Genomic DNA, 14677 nt, shown 5'->3' with positions numbered 1-14677 from the left:
ACATTTTCATGTTTGGTACAGTTTAAAAAAAAAAAAAAGGGTTCACTATATATAACCTATATAGAATATGAGTACAGTCAAATAAGTGTTAGACATTGATAAAATGATAGTGGAACAATCAGCATTTTATATCTATCCTTTTTATGGAAGAAGGATCTGCTAATCGCTGCTATTTAATAGTGCTGGCTACTATGTCATTACTTCAGAACTCACCATATCAACCATTATTTTCTGCTTTCAGCAAAAAAACTCAACAGTTCAGAGGACTTCTTTGTTAGCAAACCATGGACTGTGCTATGGCCAATACCTGACACACCTCATCACCCTCCAATAAAGAGTGTGATTATACTGGGAGAGCACGTCAGCCACTTATCACATTTCAACTGAAGGCATTTCAAAGGGTTTTATATCTTTATGGATATAGCCTAGGTCATAGTGCACATACTGCACAGCATCCAATTGGCCATTATCCCTATTAACTGCATTTGTATTTGGAATTTTCAATATTTTACAAATTTATGTAATTTTGTAGCACAGTCTCCATTGGCTTGCATTCATTTCAGGCTGAAAATTAGGTGTTGGCATGAGCTATCACTTCAATGGTCTGGGATCCAGGCCCCTGAGAGCTGTCAACAGCAGTCCCTACAGCTCAGACATTATAAATGAAGACACCCATGTTACAAACTTGCAAGTAGCGCTTTGCCAGTAACCTTTTCCTTTATGTGCATATATCACACTGTAATCCATCTTGTTTAATACAAGTGGGACAGACCATCCGACGAGGGCCATCTGGTTGCTGTTCCTTCACTGCTGCTATGGCATGATGTTTCACCTTTCATTCATACTTACAGACAGCTGGGAAGCAACTGGGGAGAGCTATCTAATATACATACAGACAGCTTCCCATTTACGATGCGTTTCCACTCTTAAAGGACCATACCAGTGTTACTACATGACATTGTCCATTGTCACCATTGCTTTATTTTTGAGATATCGTGTTTGTTTACGTTTTGTCCATACAGACATCATTCACTGCCATTCATGTTGAAACGGTGTGGAAAAACACTCTACGAGACTTGAAGGTTGCTAGGTATAGGTAATTCACCTTTTTGATAATCAATACGCCGTTTATTTTATCTAAAATAACTGTATTACTCTAATACAAGCCATTCAAATTTGCGCATAATTTCAAGTTCAAGGGCGTCTCATTTAGGCGTGCGCTGGCCTCAATAACAAGCACCCCATGTTTCCTTGGCTGCATCCCATTGGCCAAAACGTCTCTGGTTGGCTCTGATTGGACTTTGTAACCAGGAAGCGGTAAAGACACAAGTCTGAGGTGGAACTTTCAGTCAATCGTTGACCTCGATGCTTGTGCTTGTTATTGATACATGTCCTGAAACCGAAGCAATTGTGTTGGGTCCCACGTGATCCTGGTGCTGCTGCAGAACTCCATACTAGTCCTCATGAGCCATACTTCATCCAATAAAGGCTTGGCTAATTAGCTTTTGTAAGAGACAATCAGTAATTCTCCAGAAGTTTGGAATTTACTCTGAGGTCAATTGCTTTATCAGATAATATTTGCACAGTATTGTGAATTGTATTGAAAGCATATAGCTACAAATTTCCAGACTAAAAAGTAACTAAAGATGCAACATCACTCAAGCCATTAGCACAAGTTAACTATGCTAACCAAATGACAAATTCTAAAATATTTACAGACCATGTCCATAATAAGGCATAAGAAGAGAAGAATAGCGCATGAGATGAGAGTGTGATTTAAAGACCCCAAGTACTCTGTCCCAATTTTTGCATAAAGAATGCATCTCTGGACAGAATGTTTGATCATTGAAAGAGGAGTGGGTGGCAAGAGCTGGGGGAGTTCCTTAATGATTTGAAACAGGGTGGTGGGGGGTGATCGCTTATGAAAGCCATTGATAGAGATGAATAAATCTGTGCAGACTGACTTCAAAGACAGGAGGAAAAATTATGGAGATGAAGTGTCATTAACATGACTTTCCTAAGTGTCCGTGTGTGTTTACAGGGTGCAGTACTGAAGTTAAATTACACACGGTCTGGACTGCTTTATTCATATTCCATTCAGCGCAAGCCAAAGTTGCACTCCTTAAAGGAAAAGTAATGTATAGAGTTATTATACGAAAACAGTCCTCATCCTGTTGCTTCCCCTGTCAATTCAGGAGAGCACTGTGTCCTCCTCCAGAGCAGCTGCTATTTCCAGGGGGTAGCTCAGCAATGAGACACAGTCATCCCAGCAGACTGCAGACAGAACCCCTCCCTCCCCGGGTGATACTACAGGTAATTATGCTTCACCCTGTGGGGCTGCTGGCTGCAGTCACCACTGGCATAGTCCAAACTGAATTCCAGACCATTGAGCCCATCGGGAGAGCATGCAACCTAATAGAATTTATAAACAAGGTAGCCTATGATTTACCGTTGGAATTGTAATGAACTGCCCAAGCTGTAGACTGAATTAGATTCATTTAGCAGACACTCTCATCCAGAAGGACTTGCAATGAAATGGAACATAAATGTCTTCATTCATCAGTTATGCCAGCAGCAGTGCCAGACAAATAAGTGTAAGAGCAACATCCAAAAAGCACTAAGTTAACTAATGCCAACTTACACTCAAAATGCAAATCATGGATTAATACAGCTACCATTCATTGAAAATGTAGAAGCAGTCATTTTTAACAGTTTTATAAGCTGTTTAAAAAGTGCTTCCTTGGCCCTTTATAAATTTTTATTCAAGGACTAATTTGGTACTTTTTATACATTTTGACAGATTTTACTCCCTAAAATGCCATTCAGTGACACAATGTTTTTGTTGAAACTTATTTTAAATACTTTTATTGTAAATATAGGCTACAACTCAACACAAATCCATCATCAAACAAACAAGAAATTATTATAACAGACAGATTTCCACATAAGGAATTAATACCAAATATTTATAGTTTTATAGGAAACGTATCTACGTTTGTAAAGTTAATTCCCCATCTTTGTAGTAGAAAAGTGAAAAAAAAGAAGTATAAATTAATTTAAAATCGATGTTGTTCACTTGTGATTATATGTCCATGACACCTCATAGGCATGATTATAAGTGTCTACTGTGCGTCAAACCCAAACAGAAGTCTAGATAAAGTGGTGAGAAATATCCACAGTTAGGTGCCTATATCCTTGAATACACTTGAACCACAAAACTGGACATTAAACCGTCCGGTAGGCTAACTTTTATCAAGGAACTCCACATGGCGGCGGCTTTACCTGGCTGAGGCCGGTTGGGGAAGTGTGCCTTGTTGAAACGGCGGGTAGCGCGAGCTCAAGGGTGTCCGCGCTCATCCTCTCCACTCGAGCGCCAAACCAACTAGCTACACTGCTAAATAAGAAAGTGACCCATTAAGAGGGTAAAGTGAATGATTGTTTTTCCAGTATTTGTGGATTTTTACTATTAATATATTCTTCAAAACATATTGATTCACTCTGTTTTAAAATATACATAAAGTGGGCCTGTATGAAAACTACTGAATATATAGTATAGCTAGTTCAAAAAAGGCAAATAAAACTATTTGTTGCTAAGCTAGCTAATTTACTTGCGAATTAGCCGGAAAGTTAACTTCTTAAATCGATACTCTCACCTGAGTCCCAATGCTGTTGACACTGTCGGGAATGTGTTTTTATTGTTGTTGTCTTTCCGTTTTTTTTTTTAAGGTACAAACAACAACAGATAGTTGCGTGTTTCCAGCAAAGTGCATTTCATGTAAGACATGTCTAGTTAGGTGCTTAATAAGCAACAGCTGAGTGTGAATGATTCGTTTCCTGTGTAGCTAGCTAGCAAGTAGCAACTATATCCAGGACGACGCAATTTGACAGCTTGCTAACTGCTAGTTTTCTACAGGCAGTTTTACTGCCAGGCTAGTGTGCTTGGTCAGGGCTGTCATATATTATCCGAAAGGAGCTGGTGTGGGTGCATGCTTTTGTTTAGCTCAACACTGAGACGCCTGAGTCTACTTATCAATGTCTTGACCAGCCCGTGAGTAGTTGATTAGTTGAGTGAGGTGTCAATGATGCGCCAAAACAAAAACAATCAAAGAAATGTATGTAAGCAAGGAGGTTTGGCTAACGTAATAACTACCCTTAGCTACCTAAATCAATGGCTATTTGTAAATTTTGGAAATGAGTTAGTATTTACTGCTGTTTAATCCAATGTATTTATGTTTTCGTCTTTGTTGTTGCTGTGGACCACAGGTATAAGTGGAGAAGTTTGTCAAGAGAAAATCATTTCCAAGGTCAGCATGTTTTACACCAAGCTTTTCACGTCAAAGCGTGGGCCGCTCGCTAAGATTTGGCTTGCGGCTCACTGGGAGAAAAAGATAACGAAAGCGCATGTATTCGAGTGCAACCTGGAGAACACTATCAAAGAACTAATATCGCCACAGGTAAGCGCACCACACAGCGTTTTTTATGCAACATGGTATACGTTATTATATGTTTTATACTGTAGAGTTAATGGGAAGAACTGACACGGTTATATCATATGTTAAGCTCCCATCCAGTAATATGGGGTCTGTAGCCATTTTCCAGACTCAAGAAATAGTGTGAGGTAAATTAACTGTGTAATGATCTGATGTAATTGCACAAACAGGTGGACCCTGCAACATTCCAGGGCAAGGGTTGGGGACATTTAGAGTGGTTGTTCTGGACCTTTTTTCTAAGGGACTCTAATTTTACCATTGAATACATTTACTTGTAATTTGTTTCAATCACAGAAATAATGACGTGGTTCTTGTCGTGACAAAATGCACGGCTGATTTCTGATGGATTCCAATTTCATTATAAATTTCAGGTCACGTCTTAATTTTTTCTTATGGATTTTTATCAAGAATAATAATCCATGCTTCGTTAAATTATGAGCTCTTGTGAATTTGAGGAGTATGTAGTGTCCATAAAACATGTCATTTTGGCGTTGTCTGTGATTTGCAGATTAAAATTGGACTGCGGACCTCTGGTCACCTGTTGCTGGGCGTGGTGCGGATCTACTCCCGAAAAGCCAAATACCTCTTGGCCGACTGCAACGATGCAGTCATCAAAATCAAAGTGGCCTTTCGTCCAGGTTATATTTATAATTATTTCTGATTGTTGTTATTTAAATTGGAGGCATGTTTCATTGTGGTAGCACAGCGGTTCCTGTGGCAACAAATGGTCTATGAAAAGCATTTAATGTGTGATTCGTACCGCATAATATGATCACCATATTATTGGTACATATTGTGTTATATGGCCTTCTGCCCTCAACTCTGATACTTTCTGTATGCAGTGAACATGACTCTAGAATGAGTTGAATTAATGACTAGTTCATAATTTAAAAAAACAACCTTGTTTGCACGTCTGGTCTGTTCTGGTATCTTTTATTCTCAGTACAGGCTTTGTTCTGATGATCTGAATCCTATTCAGTACTTTATGAATAGTGTTTATTGCTGGATGAGACATTCTGTGGCATGAGTCCTGTACCTGGGTGGCCTCTTTGTGCAACTGCCTTAGATTCACCCTGCTGTCCTGCATGGTGTGCTTTGAATGCCTTCTCCAACCCCTGCACTGGCTCTGGCTGCCCTGCAGGTGGAGCCCTGCTCCTCTTACGCTCCTTATGTTCCTTCCAGGTCAGACGGATCTTCCCAGTGAGAATCTGGAGGCCACCTTCAAGGTTATCACCCTGCCCGAGGACTTCGCTGATTTCAGCTCCCAACTCCCGGACATCAAGTACAGTGCTAGCCTATCCCTTGGCACACTTCTCTGTCAGTGGCTGTGCACGAATGCACTTGTAGCACTGATGATCGGGGTTTCCTATTGCTCCACATTCAGTTTACACCAGCAGTCCTGCTGTGCAGGGAGAGGTAGCCTTCATCATGGAGTGTGACATCAGCTTATAACTTAAGGATACCACACCAATGGGCAAGAAATGGGAACCATAATGGGAATGTGTGTGTGACCGTGTCCGTATGCGGTTTTGGGCGTGTTATGGAGATCTCGGGATCTCGTTCTCATCTGTCATTTATTCACCTTATATTTGTTTGAAGCAGGGCTATTTATAAACCTAGTCAAAGTTCTGCCCTGTTCCACATACCACACGCCACCCACCCACTAACCAAAATTGTGATGCCAGGTTTTGGCTTTGATTTTTAATATTTCCGTATTTATTATTTTGTAACCTGGACCCCTTCTATATATCAATTGCTTCATCATGCTCAAATCAGCCATCAGAGGCAATGAGCGTTGCCGTTAAAAAACTCAGGCCATTTTTAATAGCCAATTAAATCTGTAATGTTCAGGAGAAACACTTTCTGCTTCACAGCTGTAAATAAGACCCACACTGTAACCTTGGCTGCGTTTTTCATTAGATTAAAGGAAGACTGCAGCCCCCACAGAATTACACCAACCTGCACATTTTTTATGGTTACATTCTTCATATGGTTGAAAAGTGACAAAGAAGCCATGAAAACTCACAAAATACAAAATCCTTTAATGCATAAATGCATTCAACAAGATTAATTATAAAATTAATCAGAAATGAAGAGTGCTTAATTTATCTTTTTTGAACAGTAGAATCTGTTGAACCACACCATACAGTAGGGAGAGAAGAGCAGATGGATTGACTCTTTGATAAAACATCTGTATTATAGTCCTTCTTAAGGGACCTGAGTTTATGTGAGACTCATTGAGGAGTCCTAGAAGGGTGACTAATTTAGCCGATCGGGCACAAGAACATAACTGACCTTGCCAAAAGGGATGAAGTTAACTGCAGTGATTTCTTTCAGAAGTATGTAATGTTAATTTAATTTAATTAATGAAAGCTAGTCTTCACATTTTCAGTCTGGTAACTTTTCTACTCACTTGCTATAGAAAAAGATTTTATTATGTTATCCGTATAGAGGAACACCAAATGTATTTTCCTATTTTTAAACACTGCATTCCGCTGTTATTTATTTATCCAAATTCTAGCTATTTCCTGGATTAGCCATATCCCTCCCAAAATATTGGGGGCTATCTTCAGTTTAAAGTATGTTGGTCCAGCAGACTGGTAGTGAAGAGCTAGAAAGGAGAGCTTACTGTCAGCTTCCTGCAGGCAGGGATGATACGTGAGCGTGTGACTGATGGATTGCTGCATTGGCTGCATCGCTGTCCTGCTTTCAGTGCCATCGAAGTGGCCGACCACTTCTCCCTGAACCAGTGCAGGACGGAGGACATCACTCTCAAAGAGGACTTGGGAAACAGCTTCCTCCTGCTGCAGTCAGACTTCGGTACCTGTCAGTTCACCCGCTGGAGAATTAGTGTTGAGTGCTGTAATTACAGCTCCTGCGCTGCCCTCTTGTTGTAAATGTGCACTGTGAAACTGGTGCTTTAAACCTACTTCTATTAAGCCGCTTAAATAAAAACTTGATTGAGAGAAAAATAAAACATTGGTGACTACTGACCTGACAAACCGTGTTTTTTAAACACACACAGCCTCTTTATCCCCCTCCCTCTCTCTGGCCCTTCCAGTGCCTCCATCTCTTCACTTTCTTCCTCCCTCTCTCTCATTATCTCAGTCTGAAATTCAAACTGCTTCATTAGCATGACAAGACTAATCTTGTATTTCCACAGCAGAGATACATTTACGGACATTTCACACAATCTAATATGGAGAATAAAAGTAATGATCTTTGATTCAGTAAAATAACAGTGCATAAGTAAACTCCATCTCTCCCTGTAGGGGAGGAGTCTCACCAGCAGGGTGGGTTGTTTGATGTGAGTTTCCCCAGTCTGGCTGCTCCCGGCGATGGCTTTGGGGATGAGGAGCTCGGTGTGGACTTCTTGGGTAGGAATCCTTCCCGTACCCTTGCATCCATACATACACAACTCATGTGCCCTCGTGCACACAGGTACACACTCACTCACATGCACTTGTGCACACACACACTCGCACAAAATCACAAGCTCATTCACATGCACTCGTGCACACACACACTCGCACAAAATCACAAACTCATTCACATGCACTCGCACAAACACTCAAACAATTCCCGTGGCCCTTTCTATCCTGACACATTAGGACCCTGTTAAACTCATTTCTGATAAAGCTGGCGAATCAAATTTACATATATCCAATATATGCAATGATTCATTTACTCTTCCCATCTGATTCTGTGCAATTAGACTAAGATGGCTGTTGTCCTGGTGTTGCACTCACTGCTCCATCTGACCCAATGACCAGCTCTACAACAGGATTTTTTGCAACTTCCTACAAGCTTTGTGTAGGATGTTACGCGTCAGTAGAATATTGGTGACCGGAGAATGCAGAACTGTAGCGTGTAAACCGGGATCTGACGCCAGTGGAATCTGACCCGCGCTACCACCAGATGCGATTCCGATCAGACATGGACAAATTTGACCCATATCTGATTTCTTGTTTTTAACCGACCTTTATCTAATGTGACACGTATTGGATTTTTCTAGAAACATAATGTACTGAGTCGCTGAGAGCTGAGTATAACAGTTTAACCCTCTCTGTCCACATCAGCACAAACTCAGTGATGTCACACTTTGACAGCACATAAAGCTGCTCTTTTGCGGCACAGAGGATGAGGAATACTTTATTTAAATAAATCTTTGCACCTTGGTCCACTAGATTTTATGGCGCATTCTACTGAAGATGTGATGCCAATCAACTTTTCTCCTGACCATGCGGAGAGGGAGATGCCAGAAACTCCACCTCCAACAGCCGTCAGCCTGGGTAATCTTCTGTGTGCGTGCGTGCGTGCGTGCGTGCATGCCTGCATGTGTGTGTGTGTGCAAGTGCATATATTATATACAAACAATGGCTGATAAATAAATATAGCAGTGTATTAAATGTATATTTACAGATATACGTTCAAACTGGTAATAACTACCATCATTCAACCAGGCAACAATGAAAGTATTCCAGACTTTTGTGTTGGGACTAGGCGCCATCTGCTGGCAGTAAAATGCAGGTGCACAAGTAGCGTGCATTTGTACATGTACTGTGAGCTCCGTGATGTCTGGGACAAAGACTTTTTTTTGACTTGGTCCTGTACGGCACAATTTTAGATTTGTAATAAAACAAATGCACATTCTCCACTTTTATTTAAAGGTATTTTTTATACATTTGGGTTTCACCATGTAGAAATTACAGCACTTTTTACACATAGCCCCCCCATTTCATAGCCCCCCATTTTTAAATTTGGAGTCATTGGTGTTTCTGATTAGTCAGGTGTGTTCTATTGCTTCCTTAGTGCAGGTATGAGAGTGCTTTCAGTATCTAATTTTGAATCTAGCCTTTTGATTGCCTTTGGAGTGTGTTATTGACATTTGTCAACATGAGAACCAGAGTTGTTGCCATGAAAGTCGATGAAGCCATTATGAGGCTGAGAAATAAGAAACACGTTTGAAGTTGTCTGTTCTGGACTACCCATTATGTTATGGTTTTCTATGAATTCGCTGTTGTATGTACAACAGTATTTACTTTTGAAGTCTGCTCTGTGGCTACTTTTGCAACTTTGATGTTAGAACTAGCTCATCTTGGCTATAGTTTAGGTAGTGCGTCAGTTTAAATTGAAATGCACCAAATTTAGAACCCCCAACCTTGTTGTTTAAACTTGTAAATGTATTTTTTGCATGGTGTAACCATTTTGCGATTTCTCAAGTTTTGCCCATCCCCACTACAGACAGGGGTGTAGTCACAATTTTGACACTCCTAAAGAACGCATATTAAAGATCCCTGAATGATCAGAGGGCCAAGAGTGTGTTTGTGGCAAGCCGTGCCTAGCCCCCCAGGCCACCCATTTATTAGCCCTGGTTTAAAGTCGTGGATGAAGTCATTTGTTCTGCCTGTTGGGTTTTGATGTGTCCCCGGTTGAACCCCGTAACTGGGTGTGTTGAACCCATCCCCTGCAGCTCATCCCGACACCCCCAGCCCCACCCTTCGGCCCCAGTCCAAGGCCTCCTCGCCGGACCAGACCACCCTGCTGGCGAACGAGGAGGAAGGCTTCGCCCTAGAGCCCGTCTCTGAAACGCGTAAGCCCCGCCCCCCCCCCCCCCTCGCGCCTCTCCAGGTGTGTGCACACCTGAGCATCATGCAGGCAAGAGCATGCTCACAAACACCTACAGCACACCTTTCCTCAGTCTCCTCAGACAGGAAGAGGGTGAAGAGGAAGAGGACGCTGCTGGTGGACAGAGTGAAGGAGCTGTCAAACGAGGAGATCCGAGACCAGCTCACGGACACATCCGACCTGCTGTGTCCCATGGATATGGCTCCGCCCACTCGCAAGCTCATGGAGTGGAAGGAGATGGGGAGCGTGCACAAGCTCTTCCACAGCTACTGTGTGCCAGCCATGCACCCGCACCTGAGACAGGTAATACACCTGCACCTGGTAATATACACCCAGACCTCCATCAGGTACCGTACACCCACACCTGCAACAGGTACTATACATCCACACCTGCAACAGGTTCTACACACCCACGTCTGCAACAGGTACTACACACCCTACATCTACACCTGCAACAGGTACTACACACCCACACCTGCAACATGTACTATACATCTACACCTACAACAGGTACTACACACCCACACCTGCAACAGGTACTATACATCTACACCTGCAACAGGTACTACACACCCACATCTGCAACAGGTGATTCACTCAAACACACCTGCATCAGCTAATCTATACTGCATTATGATTATTTTGGTTGAGCAGTTTGGGAACAATTTTGAATGTACAGGCTAAGCAGCCCTTTTTGTTTCCACAGCTGTTCCCCAGGGACTTGTTGCCTGAGCGATTGGGGGCGGACCAGGATGCGGATGGGGGTGGCCCGGAGCAGATGAGAAGCCGACAAAGACAGAGTGTGTTTACGTTGTCATCACCATGACAGATCCCTTCACACGAGCCATCTGAAATGCCAGTAACGTATACATGAACATAAATGTAAAGCAGTAATAATTGGACAGTAGATTACTTGCCGTACAGTACATTAAGCAGATGCAGAACAAAGTGCGTCGCACTCCCTCCACTGTCCTCAGCAGGCCACACTGCCACCTGCTGGCCTGCTCCACATGTGCGCCCTGTGTCTTCCTGTCTCTGGCCCATACAGCTGCAGAGGGGAGCAGTCTGGGGTTTGAGTTTGGGGGGGACTCGAGCCTCCTGCAGGAATCTCAGGACCGGAGCTCCACAGGGCACAGCCTCCACGGGACCCCGCTGCGAACCACGGCCAGCAGCCGGCACTCCGCCCCCGCCCCCGCCAGGGAACATGTAAATAACAGAAAATATCTGAAAAAAATGAATATGGTTTTTCTATTTTGTCTGCCACCACCCACCACGTAGGAGGTCAGCTTTAATATGGTAGTCATTTTGCCTTTGAGCATTTATGTTGGTGACCCCTCCTGACCTAGGTTGCAGTCTTGCTTCCCCCCTACCTCACAAACCCCCCCCTCCCCGCAATGAGCTCACCTCACAATTAACATTGAAAAGCAGAATAGTGATAATAGCAAAAATGATTATGATGTGGCACTTTCTGGTTCAGTGTAAGGTTACTGTGCTTACACTGCATGCGAAAAGTGCAGCCTGACAGAAACACTGAACAGAAGCTGTACAGCCCAGGCACATGCATTTATACGCAGAGTCGAGCACTGCTCTCTGGTTCTCACCACCTTCTCCACGTCTTCCCTCTCCTTTCCTCCTTCCCCCTACTCCCTTACCTTACTGTCTCCCCCTCTCTCCCTGTTTCCCTCTCCATCCTCCATGTCTCCCCCTCTCCCAGCAAGCTGAACTGAAGGAGGTCTCCCTCCCAGACCTGTCCTTTGAGGACTCCATGCGTGTTCATCCTCCTGAGCTGGAGAGGGAACCTCCACAGACCCAAACCCAGACTCAGGTACACACACACCTGCCCTTATGAGCCTGTGTAGCACTGTCCCACACACATTTTGTCACAAGTACACAGGTATACTTCAGCATACCATTTTTTATACTGTATGCAATATTACTAATAGAATCATGCTGAGATGTTGTGTAAGAATGATGAGTTAATGCTGGATTTTTGCTGTGTGCTATAAATGTGGAAGCAGTCTGTGCTGGCCAGTCAGGATTTTGAAGAGAAGAGGATGAGCAGCCGGGCACAGGGCCTCCTGCACTTCCTTAGAGTAAGAGTAACACTAACACTCCCAGAGTAAGAGTCACACTAACACTCCCAGAGTAAGAGTCACACTAACACTACCAGAGTAAGAGCAACACTAACACTCTAACACTAACACACAGAGTAAGAGTGTGTTGTAGATATTGTGTATGTGTGTTTGAGAGAGAGAGAGAGAGAGATAAAGACTCAGAGCACCAGTTGTGTGTTGTAATGTATGTATTGTATACTGTGTGTGTGTTGTAGAGCCAGAGCTGCAGTGGGGGCGCTGCTGTGTTCAGCCTGCTAGAGCTGAACAGGGAGTGTAGCCGCATGCAGGCCTCTGCCACCTTCTTCAGCTTCCTGCTGCTGAAGAAGCAGAAAGCCCTGGAGCTGCACCAGGACCTGCCCTATGACGACATTGTTGCCTCTCCTGGGCCCACATTCCACCAGCTTTAGACTTTAGTATTGCTTTATTAAAAGCAATATATATATATATATATGTTTATGTATTTATTATGTCTGCTTTCACCTGGGAGCAGTGTTCTGTTTTTGAACATTTTTAACATGTTGAGGATTCAGTCGGTGTTGAGGGCTTGCAGGTTTGCTTCCTGTACGGGCTTTGGTGCCCCTCCCCCCTTTCCTTGTTTTGCATTGCGTGGAAAGGCATGTGGCCTCCAGGCAAACGCTGAAACGTTCATGTGACGTTGCTGTGACCTGGAAGAAACGTTAGATTGGCTGCTTTCACCTGGATCAATAAGCCTAAAACCTGTTCTGTCAGTCTGAAACATGGGCACTAACACGTTACACGTAAAAAGCACTTTCTGTCCCACTTTCCAATATCCAGTGTGTTGAGCTTGAGGGAACTTTTTTTGCTAAATTATAATAATTCTGTGAATAACTGGGGGGGGGGGGGATCTTGTTTGAAAAACATTTTTATACCCAATTAACTTTTATGTAAAACATGTACATTTACTGTTGGGATGGTTAATGTTCAGTTGAGGTTTGAAGTTTGAATTTACCATTCTTTGTACAGGGTATTTTTGCCCTTTATTTCTTGTATTTCATGCCCCAGTTTTTGTGTCTGTGTGTGATGTCATCCAGCAGCCATACCACCATGTCCCCTGGTCCTGCCAAATGACTGACACTAAGCAGGTTTAGGGCTTGGTTAGTATACTTGCTTTTTAAAAAGGAAGATTTGGGAGAGAAATTTTCTCATAATCCCTCAGGTTGTTTCCTTAAACCTGCTAAACTGGTCTTCCCTACATGTGTAAAATGCCAACCACCTTTACGCCTTCTGTGTTAACTGTTTCCAGCATCCCTCTACGTCCAGCTCATGTTTTATTTAGTTTTTTATTTGGCTCCTTTCCTCGTATCATTAACGTTCAGGGAGGTCAATAATCTCATCCTATGGCCAGGTGCGACTCCAAGCCCCGGATCACATGTTCCTATTCACAATGTACAGCATACCTCAATAAATCTCCTTACCTTGCATATGATTTGTGTGAAAAATGTATTCGAATAATTTTCCTCATTTAGTAAAGATCTGTGGGAAATTGGTCCTATTTTTTAGTCCAATCAGTCATTCCCTCTCAGTACAGGTACCGTGGCAATCAACCCACGCCTTGTGTTTCGCAACGATAAATCTTTTTGATTTGACTGCTCTCCTTGGTCGAATAAGTGATATTCTGGTATAGGCTGCCTTAATATTACCGCTTTTGCTGACCCTGTTTTTACATTTCAGCATTGGCTTAACTGCAAGTCAAGTGAAATTGTTGTTGGAGTCCAAGTCTAGTATCTGGTCAAAAATGGTGATTGGAGTCCAATGCTACTTTATTACCAATTAGTACTGAGTAGGACCCTCTTTTTCCTCCAGAACTATATGAATTCTTCACAGCATGGATTCAGCAAAGTGCTGGAAACATTAACAAATTTTTATATTATTAACATATTTACCCCAAAATCTGTGAATCAGTGAAACTTTGCGTGTGCTCAGGCAGCACTGACCCATTTGACCCACCAGGGAAGCACTACAGGTCCATCAAAGCACGCACCACAAGATTAACGAACAGTTTCTACCCCAAAGCCATCACCACACTGAACTCTGCACTGAAAGATCGCCCCCCATAGACAATATTTATACTGTACAATACCTCTGTGCAATACTGATATTTATTTATCCATGCAATACTAATATTTATTCTGTGCAACTGATATTTATTCTGTGCATTCAGGTATTCTGTGCTTATCCGATGCATCGTAGGCATAATGGGTATGCGTGTGTGAATTTGTGTGTCAGAGTGTGTGCACTTGATTGCATGCATGTGAGCTGTATGTAGAGTTTTTATTATTCCTTTTTTTTTTAAATCTTTATATTTTTATTACCTTGTTTTGTCTTGTATATTTGAGCTCCGCTCAGGCAGTGCACCGTTGTATGCACCAGTACAATGACAATAAAGAAATTCTAATTCTAATTTTGGCATATAACCTTGATTGT

At 42.6% G+C, this 14677-nt stretch overlaps 2 protein-coding genes across 7 annotated transcripts in view; one reads left to right on the top strand and one right to left on the bottom strand.

The window, feature by feature from the left end:
• LOC135237312 (tyrosine-protein kinase HCK-like) overlaps nt 1-3389 on the bottom strand; it is a 39953-nt gene extending 36564 nt beyond the window's left edge. The window contains exon 1 of the mRNA XM_064304351.1: nt 3283-3389. The gene's annotated coding sequence lies outside the window, so the exon portion shown is untranslated. The remainder of the gene's footprint in view (nt 1-3282) is intronic.
• rad21l1 (RAD21 cohesin complex component like 1) lies at nt 3285-13674 on the top strand. Of its 6 annotated transcripts, none has more exons than XM_064304347.1 (14): nt 3285-3422; nt 4264-4454; nt 4999-5128; nt 5673-5772; nt 7204-7310; nt 7763-7867; nt 8678-8782; nt 9964-10083; nt 10177-10421; nt 10825-10918; nt 11167-11324; nt 11833-11943; nt 12137-12211; nt 12448-13674. In XM_064304347.1, exons 2-14 carry the CDS (start codon nt 4311-4313, stop codon nt 12637-12639), a joined length of 1686 nt encoding a protein of 561 aa, XP_064160417.1. In that variant the 5' UTR covers nt 3285-3422; nt 4264-4310; the 3' UTR covers nt 12640-13674. The 6 variants fall into 6 exon arrangements, with proteins under 6 accessions (XP_064160417.1, XP_064160414.1, XP_064160412.1 ...); XM_064304342.1 differs by lacking the exon at nt 3285-3422 and adding an exon at nt 3889-4128; XM_064304345.1 differs by lacking the exon at nt 3285-3422 and adding an exon at nt 3893-4112.
• The last annotated feature ends 1003 nt before the right edge of the window (nt 13675-14677 follow it).

The sequence above is a fragment of the Anguilla rostrata genome, chromosome 13 (genome assembly GCF_018555375.3).
Source record: "Anguilla rostrata isolate EN2019 chromosome 13, ASM1855537v3, whole genome shotgun sequence".
In the NCBI taxonomy this organism is placed as follows: domain Eukaryota; kingdom Metazoa; phylum Chordata; class Actinopteri; order Anguilliformes; family Anguillidae; genus Anguilla; species Anguilla rostrata.
The sequence above is the reverse complement of the archived record's forward strand: the minus strand, read 5'-3'. Positions and strand labels throughout refer to the sequence as shown.